General features: G+C 27.3%; 1 protein-coding gene and 1 long non-coding RNA gene across 3 annotated transcripts; one reads left to right on the forward strand and one right to left on the reverse strand.

The window, feature by feature from the left end:
• Nucleotides 1-1466: 1466 nt before the first annotated feature.
• On the reverse strand, nt 1467-4627 carry LOC100206767 (uncharacterized). Of its 2 annotated transcripts, none has more exons than XM_065818160.1 (7): nt 4514-4627; nt 3207-3278; nt 2881-3079; nt 2489-2617; nt 2176-2340; nt 1809-1985; nt 1467-1685 (listed from the first exon to the last, which is right to left on the reverse strand). In XM_065818160.1, exons 2-7 carry the CDS (start codon nt 3276-3278, stop codon nt 1474-1476), a joined length of 954 nt encoding a protein of 317 aa, XP_065674232.1. In that variant the 5' UTR covers nt 4514-4627; the 3' UTR covers nt 1467-1473. The 2 variants fall into 2 exon arrangements, with proteins under 2 accessions (XP_065674232.1, XP_065674231.1); XM_065818159.1 differs by having other exon boundaries at nt 3204-3278.
• A 3570-nt stretch (nt 4628-8197) lies between these two features.
• On the forward strand, nt 8198-14307 carry LOC124805914 (uncharacterized). Its single transcript, XR_010643491.1, has 2 exons — nt 8198-8526; nt 14108-14307. It is a non-coding gene; the product is annotated as an uncharacterized LOC124805914 (long non-coding RNA).
• The last annotated feature ends 636 nt before the right edge of the window (nt 14308-14943 follow it).

Here is a 14943-nt window from a genome sequence, read left to right on the forward strand (position 1 = left end):
ATTAACGAAGGTAATTTTATCATTCCACCTCTAACTCATGGTTCTGATCTTATTAGCTCTCCCAAGGATAACGCTAAACTATTTGCAAAGAACTTTTCTTTTTGATTTTCGACTATTGAATCTCTTTAAATTTCTTTTCGGTTCTCTCTTGAATCACTTAAACAAGTTAACCTATTGTTAGACATTCAATGTATCTCCGTTGCTAAAGTCATATTTCAAATAAACTTTTATTGTACTTTTTACTAATACTACTTTAAAAAAAAAAAATTAATTTCTAACAGTTTTTTCGTACTTTAAAATTATTAATAAAGTCAACAAAAATTTATATTTTATTCAGCCATATTACAGGAAAAACGGTGATGTTCTTAGACTCACCATTGAGCAAGCGAAAAGGTCTTTTAATTCAAAATTCTCAGAGATTTTAATGTACTGGGTACCCAAAGACTACCATCTTAAAGAAAAAAACTTATGGATGTTGTTTTGACGTACAACTATGAAAAAGTTTAACTGTACAACAATATATTATTCAAATTTATGAAACTGCGAGGATTATTATATAACAACATTATAAAATGTTTTTTTGTACAAATTTTTTCAACCTAAAGTTTGTTAATCGACACAGTGAGTCAAGACCATTATTCAACCTTATTAATTCAAATTAGTCAAATTTTTCTATAATAACTCAATTTTTTTTATCCTTTTTGAATTATTCTTAGGTTGGCTCAATTAGGTGGTGCGTAGTACAAAAATTCAATCAATGAATTTTTGGAGTTGGCAAATTGAGTCCTTTTTGCACCTTCAGTCGGTAAATTGGGGAATCAAAGGACCTTTTTTCTTTTTGCGACTCCCCGTTGTTACAATATCTAGTGGGCATGCGTCGTCCGGAGGATGTCCAGACGTCGGTAAGACGTCTGGCGGACGTCCTTCGGACAACGCATGCCCACTGAGGCGGTTATTCGTAAATTACGTTACACAGTTTTAAACCGTTTTTGCCCCTCTTCCCCCTCTTGTATCAACATCTTCACACTTAAGTTACAAGTCCCGTATGACTCGTCACAAAACCGTGACGTAATTTATGGAGAGCCCCTAATGAGATAACACTTTTTTCTAACTTAGTAGATTTAAAAATTGATAAAACGGCTATAAAATCTTACCTAATTCTATAAAACTTCGAAATAAAACATGAATATATAGCTTTCATAATTTGGCATTTTTCAGGGCAGAATGGCATTATTTAGGCATTTTACACCCAAACTTTTGGCACTTAACATGTAGAAAGTTCTGGCAAATCCTTTAATAAATCAACATTTTTACTTATTGCTGCTTTTTCAAAATTGGAATTGGGAAAGATAAAGAAACAATCTTTTTTTTTTTGATTTTTTTGTTTGCAATAAAATTTTTTTCATAATACAAGTTTTTCAACTTTTTTTCAACTCATAATACAAGTTTTTCAACTATTTATTTCATGCGACATTAATCTGATAAACCAGTTAGTTGTCCAACAATGACTTTCACAATAGCTCCGTTTACTTCAATGACAATGTTTTTTGCGGCATCAATAACAATTCGTTTCAGGTTTTGAAGAGCATCAATTACTTGTGGTTTGCTTTGTTCGATAACTTTCATTGTGGCATCTTTGATTGCAACACCTAATTTGCCAACAGCTGATTGTACTTTGGCCCAAACTAATAAACAGATAAAATGTTTTGCCTTAAATTTTTTATAAAAATACACACTATCCTGCTGTTTTCTTAAAATAACACTTTTTATTTTTCATTAGTAAAACATATACAATTAGGTTTTCTTACTATCAGAAATTGCTCTTTTAACAATTGGTTGATCGTCTTTCAATTCCATAATGGCTGAAGTAAAATCAAGCTCTGCAACTTTTTCTGCTGACTCAATTTTACTAATAGCAGCTGGTGTAATTTTATTCTTTAGTTTGTCAACTAAGTTATGAACTTTGTTTCGAATGTTTTTCCACACTAAAAGTAAGCGTAAACAATCTTGTAATGTGTTACACATGAAAAGTATATTTGAGTAAAAATTATTGCAATTCAATATTTTATGTCAACCTACTTTTCTTGCATTATTTTAATAAATAGGAATTTTTTTTTAATTAATTTATTTTTGAAAAAATATTTTTCTGAATATTTTTTTAATTCAACAACTCACGGTCTCCATTAACTGGTAACATGTTAATCAACTCTTCAAGTTTTTCAGCGAGCAGATCAATGCGATTGTGGAAACGGTCAAGAACTTGAACGACAGTGATTCTAACTATTGCATTGGCATTCTTAAATGCATCAATAATTAGGTTCTTTGTATCTTCCCAAGATCCTAAAAATATTGACTGCTTAAAAATCAGCAAACGTTTTTGTTGTTTCTCTAAGCTTAAATTTTACTTACCATTAGAATAAGGAATGGAGTTGTATTGTGTTTACTTACGATCGGAATAAGCAAATGGAATTGCAATGGGTTTACTTACCATCGGAATAAGCGAATGGAATAGTAATGGCTTTTGTGAAACCTTCTTGTACTTTCTTTGCAAGTTCAACAAAATCAATGGTGCCTGTTACTTGTAAACTTTCTAGATTCTTTAACGTTTTCATTAATTCTAAAAAGTGAAGTGTAAACATTCGTTGCGCAAACCTTTTTTTTTGTCCAGAAAAAAACTTAAATTAGCTTTCTTACTTAATGGTAAAAAAAAAAAAAAAAAAAAAAAAGGTAGTAATTATGAAATAAATAAATATAAAAACATGAATTATATGAATGTAAAACCTATACTGTCTCATAAATGTTTTTTTTTTCCTGATAATATAAATATTGCACTTAGTGAACATTATCAGTTTAAAAGAGTAATTTGAAAAGGTGTCATACGATTTAAAATTTCTTGAAACTTTTCCTTTGTTATTCCTTTGTTTAAAGTAATGTCGCCATGGGTCAACAAGGGTATAAACTCTTTGTAAAGATCAGCTGTTTTCTCAGCCATTTTGACCATAATATCAGCTACTTCTTTATCCGCAGTCTCGACAAGATTGATCAGAGATCCAGTAGCTGCTTGAAAGTTAACACTATCCTAAGATGTTGCAAAATATATTTTGTTACTTTAAATGAAACTTTTAACAAATAGCTTTTATGTAAAGATAGAAAATGTCCTCCTAGAACTCTTTCGATAGTCATTACAATTAATATAAACTTACTACTTGTTGAAAATCATTTTGAGGAAAAGCAATGGTTTGTGAGAGAAGACCCAAAACAACAACAGCGAATATCATCTAAAAACAAGTTATAGCAAAAGTTTAAAACGTATATAAAAAATAAATTACTGTTATGACTGGACTTTCTTCCTAGTGGGCAAAAGATGCGTTTAAGACAACTAAATAACGTAATAGTACGTGTTAATACGTTTAATACGAGTGAAAACGTATTAATACGTCTAATATGTGCTTTATGCATCTTGTCACTGGGTTAATTAGTGCCTCTAATACACTGATATATTTAAAAACTTTAAGTAATGAACGACGTTTTTAAAACAAAAAGTATTTTAAAAAAGCAGCGTTGATAAAACCAGAGCGGTCAACTACTATTATTTTGATGGAAATTAAATGTCATCAGACGCTCTCTAACACTCACTTATCTTTAACAAAAACCTTGAGTAGCAATCATAAGAGTCAAAAGAAATTTTTAAGAAAAAAAAAAAAGCAAGAAGTATAAGAAAACGAAGAAGATGATAGACATTTTATTTTATATTAAATAATGGTATGGCTGCTGCTTTACTCATGACTTTCCACTATACGCATAGAAACTATATCCATAGAAATTTTTTAATTACCTAACAAAACTAATCTTAAGATTATCGAATTTTAATCTGAAGATCTATTATTTTACTTATTTAATAAAAGAGTATCACAAAAATTACATAACTAAAATTACTTAATATAAGTTTTTGTTGTGCAAAATATAATTTTATTTACATTTATTATTTTGTGTGTTGTAACGTTACGTTGTGTGTTTTATTGTTTTGTTTTCAACTAATGGTCAATAGTATTTTTTAGTCATGGTCTTGTTGGAATTAAGTTTTCGTAGAAATGATCTGCCCTCTAGTCTCTCTTAGGGGGCCTAAGGACGAACCTGTATCTAGTTAAAGTACTGTTTCATACATGGTGCTCTTATTTCATGCAATGTGTTCATATTTCATACAGTGTATTCTTATTTCATACAGTGTGCGCTTATTTCATACAGGGTACGCTTATTTCTTGGAGTGTATTCTTTACAGTTTGTTGTTATTTCATGCGGTATGTTTTTAACAATGTGTTCTTATTACATACAGTGCTTCTTTTAACAGTGTGTTCATATTTCATATATATGTTCTTAACAGTAATGAAAATAATAACTATAAAAATCATTATTGTTAACTGTAAAATATTATTCTATGTTTTAAGCGTTACAGCTGCATTATTTTGTATGCTTAAATTTTTAAGTCATTGTATTTAAGTTTTATAAACATTACCTTTTTTGCACGCTTTGATATGTTAATACCTTGCTCTTTTCACAATTAACGCAACGTTAGAGGATAAAATAGATTAGAGATGTTAGAATTTATACAAATGTTATCGTGGGTGGCGTAATAGTTGTTTGATCAGTTTTACCAGGTGGAGGCATTTGAACTTTCAACATGTAATATTTTTGAGGAGGTTTGTTGATTTAGCATCATAAACACAAGTCATGCTTTTTAAACAAATTTTTATGGTTAAGTCATCAATTTTTTATAACTCTTTATGAATTATCTAAACTAACTTTTTGTTTCTTACCTTGTAATACCAGGAAATTATTGACAAATAATAAATTATAGCAACTTTTAAAAATACGTCTTTATTATCTTATAACTAAAAAAGTTATATATCTGCGGAAGATATGATGCATATATAGGTTAAATATATGCAATTAGTAAATTCTTTTCTTCTTTTTGTAATACTAGTAAAAACATAATAAACATATAATATATGTATAAATATAAGCTAGATTTATGTTATATACATTCAAATTATAATAATAATATTTAAATATGATTGTATTATACTTAAAATAATTGTTTTATATTGTTTTAAAAACATTTTAAAAACATCTTATTTCGCATAATTAAAAAAATCATGCTGCTTTGTTTTTTGTTTTTTTCGGATTGAAGTTTTATTTTATTTGAGTTTTACCTGTAGTCAAAAGGTTTGAGAAACCAAGAGGATTAGAGAAACCTGTCATATGAGGGCTTGTAGGGGTTCATATATATATATACACACACATATATATATATATATATATATATATATATATATATATATATATTTATATGTATATATATATATATAGATATATATATATATATATACATATATATATATATATATATATATATATATATATATATATATATATATATATATATATATATATATATATATATATATATATATATATATATTTATATGTATGTATGTATTTTGCTATATTAACATAAGTAGCTCCATAACATTTAAAAAGGAAAAATTCAACTTCTGTTTCAAAAGGTTGAAATTTCAAATACTCCTTATCTCCAACAATTTCAAATCGAAAGGTAAACAAAGATTTAAATTTAAAACTTGAGAGTGATGGTTTAAAAAATTAGTTTTTAGTATTAAATGGGTAAACTGAGTGATTTGTCATACGTTTTTACAACTTGTGAACTGAGGAGAATCTTAGTTTAAACCTCCAGTTCTAATAAACCTCTATTACACCATCTATACACCTCTAGTTTTAAGGCCAACTAGACAAAATTAAACAAAAAAATCACTAATTTGAATTAATTCAAAAACAACACTTTTTTATTAGCAGAACTATTTTTCTTTGTAAGTTGATTAACTTTAAAATTGTAACTGTAATTTTTTTCAAATATTACCCTTTATCTAAAAGTTTTCCAAATGTTATTTATAAATTCAGGATTTTAAACATAGATTGAGTAAGTAAAGCTCTTTAGAAGTAACTTTTTATTTATTTTTTCCATTCTTTATTTTAAAAAACTTTATAAAACAAATATTTAAACAAGCAAAATAAATTTTAATAAAAATTTTATTTTCTAAAAATGTTTTTAGTTTTTATCAAAGGTTTACTTAGACTCACCCCTTAAATGGGTGCAGTTGTAAATATTTCAGCGAGTCTCTCATATCAATTTCAATTATAAAACTAAATCAGTTTTAATTATATTTATAATATTTAATTTTATTTTCAGGTGTCATATTTTATTTCATCGTCTCAAAAACTTAACATGGAAACTTAGAGTGTCTACTTTGTTTACCCAGAAGAATCCTTTTTTTTTAAATTTGTAACTTGTAGTCTTGTATTTTAAAACTAACAAAATTTTGCAACATTCTTTTTTAAACTTAAGTTTAAAAAAAAAATGTGGCAACTATGCAAATATGCTGAGGTCCAATAAAGTACTTTATTGTACTTTATTGGATCTCAGCATATTTGTTTCCATTAGATTTTTAGGCTATGTTTTGTACTGTCGATGAGTATAAGCCAATCAAATTAAGTAATTTAAGAAATTCCGTCCTGGCAAAGCAGCAATCCATATTTATCAGCAAATGATAGTCCCAATATTCATTTACAACTCTAACATTTAGCCAATTTAAATTTTATCAACCGTAGAGCAAAGCAAATAATCGGCAATCATGCAAAGCAAGGTATGTTGCAAAATTAATCAAAAAAGACGTGTGTGTTTGTAAACAATGAATGTGTTTAAACAATGAATTTTAGGAGAATTTTACCAACTACTTCTACTTCGAAGTCATTCATACGAAATGTTTTAGACATGTTGTTAAGAAAATAAAACAAAAAATAAAAAAAGAACACTTTTTTTTTTCAGTTGCCATCAGACATCTTGAGAACTTTATTCAAAAAAAAAATTAAACAGTTTTTTCTTTTTAATTAACTTAAATTAGATCTTATCCGTTCACTATTTTTACTAATATTTGAACTTTTCTATATTTTCTATTCATTTTCAATTATTTCTGTTATTTTTATTATAATTTATTGCTGATCAAAATATTTTATACTTTAATTTATTTCTTTACTAATTTATAGTAATATTTTTGTAGCAAAGCAAACCAAGGACGTCTTTCTACTCATACTTCCTTGAGCACAAAAACATTTATAGCTCTTAAGTAGTTGTGGTGCAGTTGTTAGAGCGCTGCTTAGGCCATATATGCAACATTGACTTTTCTGCGGTGCCGTGTAACAAGAAAACAAAAGATCTTCTTCAAGCACCTTAATAACTAGAAAGAAAAAAAGTTCAGTTTTTAAAAGCAAATAAAATTGTTTGCGTTTGAGTCCTACTTCATCTTAATTATATCTTATCCAACATCTAAACTACCATCATTAGAAAAAAGTTGCTTCATCTCACCACAAAGGTGCTTCATCTCACCACAAAGTTGCTAAATCTCACCCTATTCATATTTAGTTTATTCAACTTCAGTCTGTTTAATGCAGTCTGTATAACTTTATCTTTTTATTATAAAAAAAAAAAAATTAAATTTAAATATTAATAGAGCCTAAGGAACTTAACGAACCAAAATTTATTATTTGTAGTTAGAAACTAAAGCTGTTCGTAAATAATTAAAATTAGTTTTTTTCTTGATTATAATTTTAGTTTTCATTTGAAAACTTTTTTTATATCACTTCTGGCTAACCAGAGTGATGAAGGCGTTTGGAGGCGTTTGGAGAGCATGAAGGTGTTTGAGACTTTAATACCGTTTAACTGATTATCCTTAAGATTGCTTCTTTTGCTGTCTCCAGAATTTACATAGTTTGTAGGTTACATAGTTTTAGTTTTCTTTGCATATTAAAGCAAAACAACATTTTTTTTTTTTAATTCATTTAAATGATTTAAAAAATCTCAGAATTCTGTATAAAAAAACGAACAAACAAAAAAGAACAAAACATAAAAAAAAAAAATATTTATATAATAATTTTTATTTCTTTTTAAAATTTTATGTTTATTTCTTATCGTTTCTACTAAAACATCTTGAACATCTTTCGTTTTTTATTAAAAAAAGTGTTATCAAAATCGATGCACAAAATTTCCGTTTCTGAGATTTCCGCTTTGCCATCTTTTATTACGAGTAACCAACAATGCAATCGATTAATTTCACTTGAGATATGAGAGATTAATTTCACTATTTTTAATATATATAAAGTAAGATAAATACTTTCAAAAGCAGCTCAAAACGGAAAGTAAATAAATGACTCATAAAGAAACCTTTCCTTTGTATATCTACGAAATTCTCAAGCATAAAGTTGTAAACATCTCTTTTTAAAAAATTAGGGTAAACAACTTGACTTTTGTGATACTTGTTTTATTTTTTTCAAACAATGATTGCGATCATTCTAGTGGCAATCATATTGAATTACAGCAACGTACTTCCGCAGAGAAACTCTTTAAAATCAACCTGTGCTTATTTCGACTTCAAGATGTGCATGAAAACAAAGATTATGGTAAAAAGTTATATAGTGTTTACAAAGCAATTAAAAGCTATTTTATATAATATGTTGTTAATGCAAAAACTGCACACAAAAAAGAGGAGGGGGTACTTGTTCGGTCACTCTTCTTAGCTTACGAGTTATTTGGTTAAAATGTTTAAAGTTGTTAACTCTGTGCATTTTTAATAATGCGTTGTGTAAATAGTGTGTTCTGAAGTCACAATCATTTTGAAATTTCAGTAATTTTTAATTTTTAAAAAATCATTTTTTTAGTCCCACCTGTTACTTTCACCTGTAAACCGATCACGGTCACAATCAAGCTGTATCATGAATCTGTTATTGTAAAAGAAATGATTTATTTAATTGAGTTTGTAAAAAAAGGTACCCGACATTTTACCCATATCCAACCTCTAAGCTCTTTCGATAAAAAATTAAAAATGTGAAAATAAAAGTTTTAGTATGACATTTTTTTTTTTTAACGTTAATTCACCTCATCAAGGCCACTATAGACAAGGAGAATACTTTAGTTGTGATTACAACCTTTTCTCAACTCTATTACCCCAAAAAATGAACCTTGACAAACAAGGCCGCTACGCGCAGAATAAAGTTGAGTATGGTACTACCAGGGACGTGGCGGGGATTGAACTGCGAACCTCTCGTTTATAAAGTGAACGCTATACCACTACACTAGAACTGCTTTAAGATTTATCTAAAAACACTTTAAAATATGATGAAAGAAAGAAATTCCATTGTCTTTCTCATTAATGTCACTTTAATGAACAGAGCAAGCATTGAACCTCGGATTAAAATTTAATCACTGCGCCACTTAAATACAAATCTCTTACAGTAACTATAACTAGAATAAAATATTTGTAAAATGGAAACTTTCTAAACTGACTTTCTGACTGTGAATAATTCAAACTTAATTTAACTTAAAAGCTTTTCAAAATGCAATATTTAAACTCCAGCAAAGATGCTGGAGTTTAAATATTAAATTTTGAAATGCTATTAATAATATATATATATATATATATATATATATATATATATATATATATATATATATATATATATATATATATATATATATATATATATATATATATATATATATATATGTATATATATATATATATATATATATATATATATATATATATATATATATATATATATATATGTATATATATATATATATATATATATATATATATTTATAGTTCCTTTAAAAAAAAAAAGGTCCATAAAACCAAAATTCACCCGACTTAGTTGTGTCAAATATCCGATTAGCCGACAAAAATATCCGATTAAATTCGTCAAAAAACCGACTATAACTTGAAAATCTTTTTTCAAGGCAATATTGGGAACAAACATAGGGGAAAGGGGGGGAATTAACACCCCTTATCCCTTAATTGTCTCTGTTTATAATTTATATTTATATATGTATATATATATATATATATATATATATATATATATATATATATATATATATATATATATTATTAATAGCATTTCAAAATTTTATATTTAAACTCCAGCATCTTTGCTGGAGTTTAAATGTATATGTACAGTGGTGTGAAAATTATTAAGACCATTGTTGAAAAAGTAAATTTTTTGAATATTTCCTTTAAAGACACGCACACAATGTCATAAAATGGGCATAGTTCAGTATTTTGTGGATGCTCCTCTAGCTGCAATAAGTTTTTCAACCCTCTTAGGCATTCCATCAATCAGTCTTGGACACATGTCTTGTATTTCTGGATCATGTGTCCAAACCTCTATGAGCGCCTCAATCAATGCGACTTTTGTTGTTGGTTTTCTGTCGGCAATTCTCTTTTTGACTATCATCCACAAGTTTTCTATCGGGTTCATATCAGGTGAATTACCAGTCCATGGTAGGATAGGAACATTATTACGATTCAAAAAGTTTGTAACAGAGAGTGCCCGATGACACGGTGCACCGTCTTGTTGGAAGATGAAATCACCATCAGGAAAATGAATTGGAAGTTGAGGTAGAAGGCTTTTCTCTAATATGTTGATGTATTGATGTTGATTCATTCTGCCTTCAACAATTCTAAGGGCTCCTACACCATGGGAACTTATCATTGACCATATCATTACTGAGGTAGGATGCTTGACGGTCTTTACCAGACATTGCGGATGAAATTCTTCCCCAGAACGACGGCGCACGTACTGACATTTATCATCGAGTATCTCGAACATAGACTCGTCACTAAAGCAAACCTAAAAATACAAACACACTGTAAAAGCCTTGAGCTTACATTAGATTAACATCCTGTAATCACTGGTTACATGTTCAATTCATTTTGAATTCATGCAATAAACATAGCCGTTGCTACAATGTTCGATACATAAAACAATTGCACTAGTGGGTAATGATATTAAACATCATTATTATATGAAAAAATATGTTACATTTTGCTTCAACTTAAAGTACATGATTGTAAGCTCTTATATAAAAAATGGTAAAGGGTAAAATACCTTTCTCCATTGTTCTGTGGTCCAATCTTTGTGATCCATGGCCCATTGCAGCCGTCGCATTTGTTGAGCATTGGTCAAGAGCGGTTTTTTGCGCGGTCGACGTGCTACAAATCCATCTTGTATCAGCCATCTCCGAACACAACTTATTGAGACATTGATCTGGTGCTCCTGCAGCACACCCTGGAGCTGCTTGCTGGTCATTCTTCTGTTTTTTCGAACGTTTGCAAGCAGAACCCTTCTTGCACGTGGCGTCATGACTGGTTTTCGTCCTGAAGTGGAACGTCTTGGAGAGGATGTAAAACCAAAGTCCAATCGTTTCTTGATGGTAAAAACTGCTGTTTTACTTAGTCCACATCTCTTGGCAATTTCCCGTTGTGAAAATGTTTCCAACTTTAATAATGCTTCAACTTTGCCTCGCTTTCTGGGACTAGGGTCAGCAACTTTACCCATATTTTGAAAATATAATATAATCTGACAAAAAAAAATGCTTAAATAATCAAAATCACATATTTAAAATCAGAAAAATATTAAACTGTATCACTAACAACAGCAATAATCTAACAAAAATCACTTATAGTTCGTTTGAACCATACATATTCACTTGTCTGCAACTTACATTTCACAAGGCAAAATATACCAAATGTTTACTAAAACACATAACTCTACAATAAAAGTTAATAAATTAAAATTAAAATTAATAATTTCAATACTCAGCCACACCCACAGCACGTTTATAATAAAATAAAGTAGTGCTGCAACTTTTTTAGAATCTAAAAAGTGGTATAAACTAAAAAAAAAGCTTTTTTTCTTGGTGGTCTTAATACTTTTCACACCACTGTATATATATATATAATATATATATATATATATATATATATATATATATATATATATATATATAGTTAAATATATATGTATATATATATATATATATATATATATATATATATATATATATATATATATATATATATATATATATATATGTAAATTATGTTAGTGTATTTTACAAATAGAGTGCTCAATGTTCTTAAAGAACAGGGCAATAATAAATTAGTAAAAAACACTTTTCTAACTTTTTTCTTCAAATTTAAGTTTCACCATTGATGGATCATCAGGAAGAGTTCCTGATAATCCAGACTCTTCCTGATTATCCAGCAACGGTGAAACTTATAGTTGAAGAAAATAGTTAGATAAGTGTTTTTTATTAATATATATATATATATATATATATATATATATATATATATATATATATATATATATATATATATATATATATATATATATATATGTATACATATATATATAAATATATATATATATATATATATATATATATATATATATATATATATATATATATATATATATATATATATATATATATATATATATATATTAATGGGATAATAGGAGTGATTATATACATACATACATTTTAGGGTGGTTCAAATAACAATATTTTTGAAAAATATTTGCTGACACCTCCTTAAAAAAAAAAGAATATTGTAACTTTTTTAATCAAATAAAATTTAAAATAATTATGTTTTTATTAAATGTTGATTATTTTTATTGTAGTTATTAAAAAATTGCGTAAATATTTTCAACAGGACAAATTTCTAACACGTTTGCTGGATTCATGGCTTTTGGTATCTTTTGCGCTTGCAGCCAATATATGATTGATTTAACATTATGTGATAAGGCTAAATAAAGTCAAAATACATTTTTTTTATTGCAGTGATGTCCCTAAATAAATGGGATCTACCGCTTAAGTATAAACTCATTCCATTTGGTCAAATGTGGATTTTATTTACACGTTTTTGTTAAAATAGTAAGCTGTACAAAAACTTTCGACTCTGATTTTGCGCTCATTTAACTCTTGACCAGGTTTAGAGAATCCAAATCCAGTCATTTGAATAATAGAAGTCATTAACAACATCAAAATTAAAGTTTTTATAATTTTATATTAACCACCTTCATTTTGGACTAGCCACAAATCGCTATCGGTCTTTTTGTTTGCTTGTAGCATAAAATAGATTTCTTTATATTCTTCAATACTCTCCGAACAATTTCGTGACTAAAATAAAATTATAAGCAGCTTATCTTAAACAACCTTCTGCAAAGAAAAGGTTTTTTACAAACAATTACCTTTAGTTGATGTTATCATCATAAATTTCTAAAGACGTAATTTTCAATTTTGATTAGTTTTTTTTTTATTTATCTTTATTAATTTCCAAGAAAAAAATAAAAGATAATATCAAGAAACGAGAAATAATAAATTTAACCAAGCGCCAATTATTAAAAAAACTTAACTAATGCGTTAACTCGTGGTCATATATCTCAAGCTCGTTAATTTGACATTAATCAAATATCTCAAAACTAGTTAGTTTTTTTTATTTAACTTTTTTTATCAAAATTGTGAAAACTTTTAAAATTGAAACAGAAATAAAAAATTTTTTATTGGTTTTAAAAATTAAAAAAATACACTTACTAAAATAAAAATGTGCACTTACTAAAATAAAAAAAATACATTGACTAAAATAATTTTTATTCAGTATCTTTTGAATTAGCCAAGTTTTAACTCAAGATATAGGTTTCCGAATTCAGAATACATTTGAGTAAAAGATGATAACATTTAAAAAAAAAAACTCATGACACCAAAATTAAAAAAAAACATCAAACGGTGCTGCTGTAAAACTGATTGTGTAAATATAAGTTAATGATCATTAAAAAGTTTACTAATATAAACAAGCCTTTTAGACTTAATTTACTCTAGATCGACTCAGATGCAGCTTTTCATAAAATTGTTTTAGATACTGCAAGTTAAGAACAAGCGATACCTAAACTAGTATATTAAAAAAAGATCTGGCATCTTGCTTTTTTTAACAAAGCTGCATGTTGTACTATGTTGTGTTTTGTATTGTATCGTGTTATAAATTATATCGTGCTATATTTAGTATCGGAGTTTCGGACTTCTGGGAGCAATTTAATAACTACAAAAAAAAAATAAAAAAAGTTTTTTTCTAAAATGTTTACTTCTTTTATATACTTATACCTAACAGTTAGTAATTTTTTTTACTGGATACAGGTAGAAAAAAATGTTGTGTACGACACCTTAGCCAAGCTGGATAGTGAAGTAAAAAGAAAAAAATTCAAGATTTCCGTTCCAAAATGCGCCAAAGAAAAGTTTGGAAAATGGAGATGCTTCGTTGAAGAAAAACTTGTTTAACCATTCTTTAGTTTTTGAAATTCTTAACTGTTTAAGAAAAAAAATTTGCAAACTTGAAACTTTTTTTTTATGCTTGTTTAAATCAATTTTTTGATTATCAAGTTATATAAACCAACTTTGTTAAAATCGAAGTTAACCTTTAAGTTCCGTTAGTAAAAACAAAAAAAAAGTTATAAAATTGGAATAATAATAGATGTTAAATCTATCATTATTCCGATTCTCTCATTGTATAATCGCGACGTTAGAATTATGTTGTTCGATCTTATCTGAAAAAAATCAGTTATTGATACTGTTATGTAGCTCAGAATAATGTTTTTCTACTCTATAAAAACTTAACTTACAAGTAGAAATGCTGAGGAGAAAAATATTATGGTGAAAAAAAAAAGTAATACTAATAGAATAATGTTTATTACGCAATACCGGATATTGCGTACTACAATAAGATTGAAACTACTGCTATCGTAAAAACATAAAATATCATTAGTGAAAGGATCAAAAATTATCTTATAATAAAATTAGGGCACAACCTTTGGTTGTTGGCTAAATAGTAGAGCAAATTAGCGCAATAATATGTGTATGCGTATACTGACAAATAGGCTGACATGAAATGAACATACACTGACTGACGGTTACTTTTATATACACTAACTAACGGTTATCTTTATATATAGATTATAGGTTTTAAGGCCTTATGC

Source organism: Hydra vulgaris, chromosome 14, assembly GCF_038396675.1.
Source record: "Hydra vulgaris chromosome 14, alternate assembly HydraT2T_AEP".
Classification (NCBI taxonomy): domain Eukaryota; kingdom Metazoa; phylum Cnidaria; class Hydrozoa; order Anthoathecata; family Hydridae; genus Hydra; species Hydra vulgaris.